Source organism: Amblyraja radiata, chromosome 22, assembly GCF_010909765.2.
Source record: "Amblyraja radiata isolate CabotCenter1 chromosome 22, sAmbRad1.1.pri, whole genome shotgun sequence".
NCBI classification, from domain to species: Eukaryota; Metazoa; Chordata; class Chondrichthyes; order Rajiformes; family Rajidae; genus Amblyraja; species Amblyraja radiata.
In genome coordinates, this window is record NC_045977.1 from 10,573,101 (window position 1) to 10,586,255 (window position 13,155).

General features: G+C 41.9%; 1 protein-coding gene across 4 annotated transcripts in view; it reads left to right on the plus strand.

The window, feature by feature from the left end:
• The window catches only part of cramp1 (cramped chromatin regulator homolog 1), a 69,380-nt gene that overhangs the window by 17,994 nt on the left and 38,231 nt on the right, over positions 1 to 13,155 (plus strand). For all 4 annotated transcript variants that reach the window (XM_033040375.1, XM_033040376.1, XM_033040377.1 and 1 more), the window contains exons 5-7: positions 571 to 654; positions 2,427 to 2,475; positions 4,141 to 4,226. In XM_033040375.1, coding sequence (XP_032896266.1) covers positions 571 to 654; positions 2,427 to 2,475; positions 4,141 to 4,226 — 219 coding nt within the window. The remainder of the gene's footprint in view (positions 1 to 570; positions 655 to 2,426; positions 2,476 to 4,140; positions 4,227 to 13,155) is intronic.

The following is a 13,155-nucleotide window of genomic DNA, read 5'->3' on the forward strand; positions in this document are numbered from 1 at the left end:
TAATTTGCAATGATTCATATGCCCAAGATTGATTTGTACTTTCAATTCAAATTAAAACACCAATCATTTGTAATTGGAGCACAACATAGTTTTGTTGTGATGGATCTGACAAATCAAAATAACTCCCAAAGTAGCTAACTCCCATAATTAAATCATCCCTATTTTAAAGAAGACTGAGAAGCCAAAATACAAGTGTTATCTCATAGAATCAAACTGGGGTGATAGCATGTTAATTCCAGAAGTAATAATTTGGGGCTGCGATTAAATATTCATGATTTCCCACAACTTTTCTCTGACAATCTAGCAAAATCACTGATTCCCTCTTCAGTAGTTTGGAAAGATTTATGAATGGTATTTAATTTATTTTACTTTTTTCAGTTAAAAAGAAAATTGGGTGGGGTATAAAGTGGGTCGCTGATTTGTTTTTGTTTACTTTGCTGGGACCAGATTTGTATCGTGGATCCTACCTTAATCAGATGCTCTCTTGCTCCCGAATGCCAAAAGTCTAGTTTGATTTTTACTTGTATCTTGAAGACCCAATAAATGCTGAAAATTGTATTTTGCTTGCAGTATTCTCTCGAGGACTGAAGAAATCCTCTCAGGAGCTCTATGGGTTAATATGCTATGGAGAACTGCGCAAAAAAATCGGAGGATGTGAGTATTTTGGTGGACTTGGTCGAGTAAGACTTTGAGCTTGCCATGATTGAAACATTTGGAGAGACATTGATAGGATAGACATAACCGTTGTCCCATGGCGGAAATGCCAAATACTATTGGGTGTGACTTTAAGACAAGGCAAATTGTAAAGGAGATGTTTAGGGCAAGTCTTAAACGGGGAGTGTCATGCTGCCGGGGATGGTGGTGAAAACAGATACCATAGTGGTGATTTAAGAGGCTTTTGGCTAAGCACATACATATATGCAAGGAATGAAGGGATTAAGCATCACATGAAAACAGAAAGGATTAGTTTCATTTGGCATCATGTTCAACACAGACATTGTGGGCTTGCGCTTGTGCTATACTTTCAGTGTTTTGTGGAATAAATCTTCTGGATTCTTGTTTGTTTTCTGGAGGTAACTTATGTTAGCCCTAAAGCAATATGGTATAGAAATTCATCCTAGATTTATTATTATCAAATGTACCAAGGTACAGTGAAAAGCTTTGTTTTGCATGCTATGCAAATAGATCAGATATAACTATACATAAATACAATCAAGTCTAATTCGAGAAGAATTAGGGGGGCGAGTGCAGAATATAGTTCTCAGCATTGTGGATGGAGTCAATGGTGGGAAATCTGGTCCGTGTGATGAACTGGGCTACAGTGCACCAAGTAGTGTACACCAATAACATAATGTTTCTACATTGTATTCCATTTCCAAAATTCATTTCTATTAAATTCAATTATGCACAGTCCACTTATTGGTTCTTAATATAGATACTTGTAAGGATTTGCACTTTGTCTGACATATGCAATGTCTTTTTTAAATTGAGACCTCAAAATGGCATCCCATCTTCTAGTTTGCACATATGTAACAAATCCTGAGAAGGACGAGGACTCGTTCCTATGTCCTCCTTGCTCCTGCAATGCCAAATGCAGATTAAATACTTGTGAAGTGTGAACTGACCGACACATTCACTTACATAAGGACTATGATTTATTTACAACAAAAATAGTGAACTTGTATACGAAGATATACGTGGCAGATAAATAAATGTTACCCATGTGCATCTTTTTTCACTCTGAACCATAAAGCGAAAAAAATATAATACATTTGTTTTACCCAAGTGAGCCTTTTCTATGCTGTAGCTTTATAGGTAGAATATTGAGGTTCCTTGCCACCTGACAGCATAATGGGAAATTGGGAGTCTTGATTTTCCACCTATTAATGTTAATAGGTAGAGTATTGCTGCAAAAGGTACGTTATTATTTTGGTAAGATGTTAGCTGTGTGTCAGATTATTCTTGGTACAGATCTTGCAACACCCTGCTTTCTATTTTTCTCCATCACATAAATTAAGGTACTGGCTTTGAGATAGATAAACTGATGCATATCAACTCTTTGAATAGTCAAAAGAGAACAAATTGTCCCGGTATCAGCAAATAAATTCTGGTACTCTTATCAGCCGCCACTCCTTATGAGCAACCTTGTATGAGTTGCATCAGAAGGATGGCAGTGGTTCCTGATAGCTTTTCGCCACAACCTACTCAAGTGCAGTTAGAGGTGCAATGTATATAGGCTTATATATGGGCTTTGAGCAATTAAATTATCTACATGTTGTAGATAAATGCTTAATGACTGTAGATAGAAGTAGTATTAAAGACACATTCAGTGAAAAAAAATTGATGCCTTGGGGTACCATTTAATTCATGCTTAAATGATAGCTTGGTTATTAACTCCATGCTATAATGTTTCTTGTATTTTATAGGCATGGATGATAAAAATGCAGCCAAACTCAATGAATTAATTCAAGCTGGGTAAGTAACTTCATGTAAAGGTTAGCCTGCAACCATATAACAATGCAATTAACCTTGTTCATTTTCCATAGGGCTGACCCAAGCTAGAAATGAAAATGTTTTGAAAGCTAATTTTTAAAAAATTTGATGTAAATGATAACCTGAACTGAACCCTTTTGCATTTTTTAGCTGCCTTGCTATCAGTATGATGGTATGTCACAATCTCCAGTCACCACAAAAATGCCTACATCACTAAAATATCTGATCATTTTCATTTCCCTTTCTTGTAAGTTAATAATTTCCCAGGACTGATTAAACTGTCTTGACCATATTGATTATTTCAGTAGAGTCCTAAAGAGCACAGGAATAGGCACTTCGGCCCACCAAGTTGCATTAATCATCAACTATCTGTTTACACAATGGCTAGTTTTTTCTACCCACATTCTATCAACTGGCCACCATTACTCACCAACACACTAGGAGCAGCAATTTGTAGTCGGCCAGTTAACCTAGTAATCCAGATGTTTTTAAGATGTGTGGTATAACCAGAGCACTCAGAGAAATGGTGCTGAGTGGAACATGCAAGTTTCATGCACACTATACTCAAGATTAAGATTGAACCAGGGCATGAAGCCGTGGCTCTGTTAGCTCTGGCACTGGGCTGAGCACAAATCTACTGAATCATTGTTAAAGCTCGGAGGTAGAAAGAAAATCACTGAAAGAAATGATAACTAGGGCTTCCTGTGAGGGGAGTGATTATAGGATGAATGGACTGCTTTGGGGATTAGCATAGAAATGGATCTGGAAACACCAACTATATTGGTAAAATTAACTGAGATACTAATTGTTTTGTTTTGGTGGGGTGGTAGGACAGTAAAATTTATTAAAGCAACTGAAATTCAAGAATAATCTGACATCAAATGTTGACAATTGGGATTATGAATAATTTGAAAAGGACGTCATTAAGTTAATGGTAAGTTAGTTGTAAGAACTTACCAATGGATCTTATAGAAACATATAAAATTATAAAAGGACTGGACAAGGTAGATGCAGGAAAAATGTTCCCAATGTTGGGCGAGTCCAGAACCAGGGGCCACCGTCTTAGAATAAAGAGGAAGCCATTTAAGACTGAGGTGAGAAAAAACTTTTTCACCCAGAGTTGTGAATTCCCTGCCACAGAGGGCAGTGGAGGCCAAGTCACTGGATGGATTTAAGAGAGAGTTAGATAGAGCTCTAGGGGCTAGTGGAATCAAGGGATATGGGGAGAAGGCAGGCACGGGTTATTGATTGGGGACGATCAGCCATGATCACAATGAATGGCGGTGCTGGCACGAAGGGCCGAATTGCCTCCTCCTGCACCTATTTTCTATGTTTCTAATACAAGGTTTCTACAAATTGCAATAGCTGCAGCTCTGATTAATCAATCTCTTTTACCACAATGATTCCAGGTGGGACAGCCATAGCTGGTTTGACAAACATGTAGAAAGTTGCTGTACCATGTGAACTCTAAGTTTACAAGGAGACACAAGGGTCTGCAGATTCTTAGAGTAAAACACACAATTCTTTCCACAGATGCTGCCTGACCTGCGGAGTTCCTCCAGCGCTTTGTGTTTTGCTCTAAGTTTATAAGATTCATTTTGGTTTTTCTTCATTAAAGTAATTTGATTTTCTTTCTGATTGATTCAGGGCCACAACTGTGCGATACAAAGGCCGTAATTTACGTATAAAAGCACCAATGTGCCGGGCTTTGAAAAAAATCTGCGATCCTGAAGGCAAGTTCCAGAAAATAATTTTTGTTTCAAAGTTAAACTAAATTTCTGAGGGGCTGTTTTTTAAAGATGTAAGTAACAACCAAGAAGGAAAAGTGCAAACGGGAAGGGAAGTTTAGTGTTTTTGTTCCTATGGCATTGCGTTAGAGCAAATAAGTTATCAAATCAGCCAGTCTGTTGGCAGGATCTAGAAATGCCCAGTTGTGAATATAAGAGTAATAGCATTTTAGATTTACTGAATTTCAGCCTTTGTATAGAGGGGATTTCCAACTGGTTGTGAAAGTTGTAAATACAGAATGACAACTTCCTCTGTTTCTTCTCTCAATCAGTAATGAAGATCTATGAAAAAGAAGTTTGCCATTTATATTAAAAAAAATAGTCAAGGCAGTTTTTTTGCAGAATCAAAGATCACAAGCCCTTTTCTCCCCACACTTATTGCAACAGTGTAATTGTAAACAAAATAGTCTTACTACTGTGTTAGATGCCATACTTTATAGTAACATCTCAGTTTCTTATCAGTTCCTGTATGCATTAACGGAAAATGTACATACCATTTATTAAGGTCCAAAATAGCAATTCAATATATATATCTTTTTTTAAATAGGTGTTGATTTATTATTGTCATAAGTACCAAGAAACAGTGAAAAACTTTGCTTTGTGTGCTATTGAGGGAAATCATACCGTGCTCGAGTACAAAACAGAAAATAAATGATGCAGAACATAGTGCTACAGAGAAAGTACAGATACAAACTGCAAGGACTGCAATGAGATAGATTGAGATTTAGCCTGAGAGCTCCATTGAAAAGTCTGATAACAATGGGAACGAAGCTGTTCTTGAATCTGGTCGTACATGCTTTCAATCTTTTTTATATCTTCTGCCTGACAGGAAAGGGGAGAAGGGAGAATGACCGGGATGTGAATGGTTCTTGGTTATATTGGTTGCTTTCCTGAGGCATTGGGGAATATACAGTGCCCTCCATAATGTTTGGGCATCTTTATCTTATGCTTGTTTTGGGGGCTAGTCCCCTTCAGGTTTCTCTTTGGCATCTAAAAGGCATGCTCAATTGGGTTCAGATAGGGTGATTGACTTGGCCACTCAAGAATTGACCATTTTATGGCTTTGAAAAACTCCTTTGTTGCTTTAGCAGTATGTTTGGGATCGTTGTCTTGCTGTAGAATGAACCGCCGGCCAATGAGTTTTGAGGCATTTGTTTGAACTTGATCAGATAGGATGTGTCTATACACTTCGGAGTTCATTATGCTACTACCATCAGCAGTTGTATCATCAATGAAGAAAAGTGAGCCAGTACCTTCAGCAGCCATACATGCCCAGGCCATAACACCCCCACCACCGTGTTTTACACATGAGGTGGTATGCTTTGGATCTTGGCAGTTCCTCCTCTCTTCCATACTTTGCTCTTGCCATCACTCTGATATGTTAATCTTCGTCCCATCTGTCCACAAGTACTTTTTCCAGAATTGTGGTTGCTCTTTTAAGTACTTCTTGGCACACTGTAACTTGGCCATCCAATTTTTGCGGCTAACCAATGATTTGCATCTTGCAGTGTAGGCTCTGTATTTCTGTTCATGAAGTCTTCTGTGGACGGTGGTCATTGACAGATCCACACCTGAAGAGTGTTTCTGGTCTGTTGGGCAGGTGTTTGGAGATTTTTCTTTATTATAGAGAGAATTCTTCTGTCATCAGCTGTTGAGGTCTTTCTTGGCCTGCCAGTCCCTTTGCGATTAGTAAGCTCACCAGTGCTCTCTTTCTTCTTAATGATGTTCCAAACAGTTGATTTTAATAAGCCTAAGGTTTGGCTGATGTCTCTCAGTTTTATTCTTGTTTCTCAGTCTCATAATGGCGTCCTTGACTTTCATTGCCACAACTTTTGTCCTCGTATTGATAAACAGCAATAAAAGTTTCCAACGGTAATGGAAAGACTGGAGGAAAGACTGGGTGCTGAGAGCTCTTAAACATGCATTAAGGAGGCAATTACAATTGCTTGTGAAGCCATGTGTCCCAAACATTATGATGCCCTGAAATGTATAAACACAGCTGTAATTTCTACATGGTAAAACCAAAATATATAAAAATGGCCTTTAATAAAATCTGACAATGTGCACTTTAACCACATGTGATTTTTTTTTTTTCATTTACAATTCTCAAATTGTGGAGTGTGGAGGTAAATAAATAAATGACGGGTCTTTGTCCCAAACATTATGGAAGGCACTGCAGTTGGAGTCATTGGGGTGAGGTGGCTGGTTTGCAAGATGGACAGGGCTGCGTTCACAATTCTCAGCAATTGTTTGTGATCTTGGAGAGGTCAGTTGTCATACCAAGCTGTGATGCATCTGAATAGGATTCTTAATATGGTGCATCTGTAGAAATTGTTGACTGATTGAAAACTTGCAGAATTTCCTTGGTTTTCTGGGGAAATAGATGTATTAGTGTGTCAACAATGTCTGCAACAATGATTGTAGGTACTGGAGTACTTGAGACTGTCGGAGACGGTGAAGTTACTCCACCGACCTTCATTTAAAATGTGCATAGAATGCATTGAGCTTGTCAGCATTGAATTGAATGTGTTGTTGCCAGTGATTCTGCCTGACTTTGTTTTGTTGCCTGTTATAGCGAACAAGTCTTGCCACAATCAATGGGTGCTGGTTGCAGGTATTTGAGCCTCTGGTGGGACAGGAGACATGTTGATAGTATTTTGGTAGCAGTCCTGAAGTTGCCTGATTGAAGTCCCTTGAAATCTGAGTGGTGGCGCCATCGAGTGTGGCAGCCTCGCCAGCAGCTGTCCGTCCTTTCATCCTTTGTTATTTTTAATCTGTCTAAAAGTTTGTTTTTGGAAGTTTTTTAGTCTTTTTTATGTGGGGGGTCGGGGTGGGGGTGGAAGGGGGAAACCGTCTTCTCAGTCACTTCCTGGTCGAGGATAGTCTATTATCCGAGCCACATCTTCTCCCCCCCCCTCGCGGCGAGAGCTTCAGCAGCGACGCAGCACTGAATTACCATCGTGGAGCGGGAGATGCCTTACCGGGGATCGCCGTGTTGGCGCTCTGGAGGGCCTGCCGACTTTAACACCGTGGAGCTGTGGGATCTTTCGCCGAGGGTTGCCAGTGTTGGAGCTCCGCCCAGCTCGGCCTGTGGACTTCGGAAGCCGCGGTCTCCGGTAGGAAGCGGCCGATTTGGAACTCCGGGCCGCTGAGAGCGTTCTTCCGACGCCAGAGCTCCGATCATCCCGGCGAGAGGGCCTGAAACATCGGGCCGCTGTTGCGGCGACTGCGGAGGCCTTAATAGGCCCCGACCACGGGTGAACAAGAGGAAGAGGACTGGACTTAGTTGCCTTCCCTCACAGTGAGAAACGTTGATTCCGCTGTGGGGGATGTTTATGTTAAATTCTATAGTGTTGTGTTTATTTATGTGGCTGCATGGTAACTCAAATTTCACTGCACCAATTGGTATATATGACAATAAATGTGACTTGAACTTAACTATGAACTTGCTATGATGGGTACTTCATTTCAACGTTCTTGGTTGCAGTTTATAGTGCATCCAATATGAACTTCACGTCCGCAGGCAGATGGATGTAAACTGCATTTAGAATGGCTTCAGTGAATTGCTGTGGCAGGTAGTTGGGACAGCAAATCACTAATAATAATAATAACTTTATTTATAGAGCACTTTAAAAACAACCACAGTTGCAACAAAGTGCTGTACATGACTAATCATGGACAAGAAATTATTACATAACAATAAAAACATTAAACGAAAGAGTAAAAACAATAAAATTAAAAACATTAAAAGCACTAAAAACAGGAGCAAAGTCTCAAGCAGTGTCAAAAGCCAAGGAATATAAATGTGTTTTAATACTGGTTTTGAAGATGGACAGTGAGGGGGCCTGTCTGATGTGCAACGGCAGGGTGTTCCAGAGTGCCGGAGCAGCAACAGAGGAGGCTCTATCCCCTCTGAGCTTCCGCTTAGACCTCGGTACCTCCAGGAGCAGCTGATCAGCTGACCTGAGGCACCGGGCAGGAGCGTATGGGTGGAGCAGTTCAGAGAGGTAAGGCAGGGCGAGCCCATTTAGAGATTTAAAAACAAATAAAAGAATTTTAAAATGAACTCGAATGTGCACCAGGGAGGGAGGCCAGAATTGGCGTTATGTGCTCCCTCTTTCGAGTTCCAGTTAAAAGGCGAGCAGCAGCATTTTGAACCAACTGGAGACGAGCCAGTGAAGATCGTGCAACTCCAAAATAGAGTGCGTTACAGTAATCCAGCCTAGATGTAATAAAGGCATGGATTACTGTTTCAAAATGCTGCTGCTCGAGAATAGGCTTCACCTTTGCCAGCTTCCTTAGGTGAAAGAAGCTGGACTTAACCACCACGCCTATTTAATGATCTAATTTAAAATCACTGTCCATCCTAAAACCTAGGTTTAAAACTGTTGGCTTCACGTACCATGCCAGTGGACCCAAGTCAACAAGGGGAGGTTCACGGCAGCCATTGGGGCCAAACAATAGTTAGATATTCCAGGTCTGGGGTGCGGGAACTTGCTTGGAACTCCACATCCAAGCACCATGAGGCATTGTTTAAGAAGTAGACTCGTCCGCCTCTTACCTTGCCAAGTCTATATAATGCGTAGCCTCTTTGGAGGTTGTAGTGTTTAATAGTTGTAGGGAAGAAGCTGCTCCTGAACCTAGACATTACAGTTTTCAGCCACCTATACCACCTATCTGTGCAGGAGTCAAATGCAACCAGGATGGTGTGGTCTGGTGATGCTGGCTGCTTTTTGGAGATCTTGTAGAAGTCCTCTGGTTGCATGGCACAGTTGGGTGAATCAGGTGTGAGCCATGTCCGTATAAGCGGAGCAACCAGGGCCGGCCTTAGGAGTTGCGGGGCCCAATTGGGAACAATTTTGGTGAGCCCCAGGTTCCCAGCCAAGGTCTGTAGAATCATAGAAATACAAATAAAGTCTATTATAGACCATATATCTCTATGGTAGAATGGAAAGTAATCAAAATGTGCGCTTAAAAAGTGCGTGCGAGTTAATGGACCAAACAGATCTAAGCTACATTTTAATATAAAATTGCATACATGTAAGCCTACAAGTAACAAACAAAATGTGTAGATCACCTGTGAAAAGTATATAGTTACAATACCACTTGTTTTAGTGACTGAAATGTAAAAAACAATAATTTAATTAACTAGAGCCTGGAAAACCAATAACTATTGGCGAAAAACCAGTCCAGGCATTAAATTTTGGGCTTCAGCCCCATCCTACCCTTTGGGCTTCTACCCAATCTAAACTTAGTTGTGTGTGTGTGTCTTAGTTGTGTGTATGTTAGTTGTCTGTGCATGATGTGTGTGTGTGTGTTAGTTGTCTGTGCGTTACGTGTGTGTGGGAGGGAAAGAGAGAAAGAAGGGAGGGAGGGAATGAGAGGGAGAGGGCCAGCGGCGGGAACGGATGCCGGGGTCCGGGTGTGAGCTGAGTCCCGAGGTTTGTAAACGTTGCTGCAACCCCTGGCCCGGCCCTCGCTGTATTGTTCACCGCGTCTTCCCGGGGAGAGGAGAGGGGGGGGGGGGGGGGGGGGGGGGAGCCAGGGCTGTGTGCGTGAAGCAGGGTGACAGGAGGGACGGGAGAGCTGCCTCGGGAGCGTGAGGGCACCTCCCCCTCCATTCCCCCTCACCGTCTACCCCTTTCTTCCCCCTCTCCCTCTCTACTCTCTCTCCCTCCACCCGGGGTAGATCTACCCGAGCCGAGAGTAGATTACTTCAAAGCAAAGCTGAGAGATAGACAAAAATGCAGCGGGTCGGGCGGCATTTCTGGACAAAAGGAATAGGTGACATTTCGGGTCGAGACCCGTCTTCAGAGTCAGGAGAAAGAGGAACTCAAACCATCCTCCCCCCCCCCCCCCCTTCCCTCCGTCACGGACACGGAACGATCGCCGGCCCCACTTTTTTTTTGGTAAACATCTATTTACTTCGGGGGGTTTTTAATTTCCACCTTACCATTTCCGAACTTTTTCGCTAGCTGCCATGACCCGTTTGATGTCATCCTTCACCCGGCTCCTCATAGCTGCTCCTGGTCTCGGCCACACCGATCTGCCAGACATGCTGTGTGTGTGTGTGTGTGTGTGTGTGTTTGTTTGGCGGATCTGAGGGGAGAAGCGCCGGCACCAAGAGCGAGCGAACGCGCGGACAGACGAACAAAAACAACGATCATAGAGCAGAATAAGTGACCAAAGATCTTTGTATGTGACATTTCGGGTCGAGGCCCTTCTTCAGACTGACTCGGGAAAGAGGAGCAAGAGATATAGATGGTACTAAGGACAAATGAATGGAAGATATGCCGATATCTCCCGTTTCCCTTTCTCTTGTCAGTCTGAAGAAGGGTCTCGACCCGAAATGTCTACCAACGCCGCTCTATGAACGTTGTTTTCGTCCGTCTGTCCACCCGTTCGCTCGCTCTTGGTGCCGGCGCTTCTACCCTCATGGCAGCTATTGGAAAAAGTCGACCCGAAATATCACCTAGTCCTCTCCAGAGATGCTGCCTGATCCGCTGATTTACTCCAGCCTTTTGTGTCTGTCTTCGGTTTAAACCAACATCTGCAGTTCCTCCCTGTACAAGGCATGTGCCGTTTGAAAAGAAAATGCTAAAAAACATTTGAAACATTTAAAAACACCTAAACTGTTCCCCCGCAACGCTGCGAGAGGCATAACTGAAGTCGGGTCGGGGTTACTGAAATGACGGAGGTTACGCTCCGGTGCGTACTACGCGTCAGTTCATTGTATTTCGCAGGAGTGGACCATCTTGCGCGCTATAAGATCTTTGCTCCAATTGATTTGATTACTCTAGCGCGGGGCCCAATTGGGAGCAATCGGTCCAATCGGCTAAAGGCCGGCCCTGGGAGCAACACTGCAGTCTCTCATTTCCCTAAGGTAGGAAAGTCTGGCTTTGAGTTATCAGATAGATAGGGAATCTTTTGTGTCTGTGAAATACAACCATCCTTATTAGATAGGGTGGCAACTATTTAATAAAAAAGATGGATGTTTTCCAGTGCTCTGCATTGGTAAATTGTATGGTTTTAATTGTTTACATTTCAACAATGCTCCTGTAGAAGCCGGGGAATTTGTAAATTCTGGTTTATGCCTGCGGGATGTGCTGCTAATGGAAAAATGTGTGTGCATCAAGTTACGGTACAAACATAGATTTGTCCCTTGCTTGGTGGAGGCTTTTTGAGCATGGTATTGGGATGCTAATGTGCTCAGCATTTGGCTGAACAATAAATATTGAGCCGTGACCTGAAAGACCAGAAAACAAGATGCAGATTAAAATAGAAAGATTATTTTCGGAACATAATCCTATATTGGTTATGTTTTTGGAACTGAGGTTGAACAACCCCACCATCAGAGGTATTCTTTTAAATAAATCTGGCTAGAAAGCTTGCTATGGCAATGGTAACTATACACCTTGATGCTTATCATTTACAGATAAAAATTACCAGATTCATGAAAATAACTTTAAGGAAAGGAACTTTGTCTTTTCTAATCTGTGTGATACCATGTGTGGATGGATTCTGAAATAGATAAGCAGGCCACACAGTTTATGCGAAGTATAGCTACATTGCAATTAAAAAGAAAACTGTACAGACTCCAGCATTGACTGAAGTATCAGTAACAGACACATGATAAAGACACACCTAGCCTGGTGAACCAGAGTACTTAATAATTTTTGGGTGGCACAGTGAGGCAGCGGTAGAGTTTCTGCCTTACAGCACCAGACACCCGGGTTTGATCCTGACTATTGCTGCTGTCTACGGAGATTGTACTAAACTTATGCCAATATTTGAAGAGCATTCCTGCGGACTAATTATATTCCTGGAATCAAATCTTCCAGTTACTCAGAATTAGTGGCACAATGATGTGCACTCAAAAATAGAGATCCTCCAAGTCCTCAAAGTTCTCCCTGTGCATGTATTCTACCTGTTGGTTATGTACAACAATGTTGATAGAAGTGATCACCACACAGTGCTCGTGGAAACATGGTTCTCTCTGCATATTAAACTGCGTAGCTTAGATTAGGAACACAATAAGCAGTTCATTCGAAGTACTAGTTCGGCTTTCTAGTACTTCACCACAAATCTGACCTGTCATATATTTTATTCTGTTACTATAACCATATAACCATATAACAATTACAGCACGGAAACAGGCCATCTCGACCCTTCTAGTCCGTGCCAAACACGTATTCTCCCCTAGTCCCATATACCTGCGCTCAGACCATAACCCTCCATTCCTTTCCCGTCCATATAACTATCCAATTTATTTTTAAATTATAAAAACGAACCTGCCTCCACCACCTTTCACTGGAAGCTCATTCCACACAGCCACCACTCTCTGAGTAAAGAAGTTCCCCCTCATGTTACCCTTAAACTTCTGTCCCTTAATTCTCAAGTCATGTCCTCTTGTTTGAATCTTCCCTACTCTCAGTGGGAAAAGCTTATCCAATCAACTCTGTCTATCCCTCTCATCATTTTAAAGACCTCTATCCAGTCCCCCCTCAACCTTCTGCGCTCCAAAGAATAAAGCCCTAACTTGTTCAACCTTTCTCTGTAACTTAGTTGCTGAAACCCAGGCAACATTCTAGTAAATCTCCTCTGTACTCTCTCTATTTTGTTGACATACTTCCTATAATTAGGCGACCAAAATTGTACACCATACTCCAGAATTGGCCTCACCAATGCCTTGTACAATTTTAACATTACATCCCAACTTCTATACTCATAAAGTCAGATGATCCTAGAAATTACACCAAAAAATGATGTTACATTTCAACACCAAATATGCTAAACATCAAGTCCTTTATTCCAGATTTATTCAATTGTACTTCCATTTCCCAGCTGTCATAATGGAATGTGAGGGCATATCTAT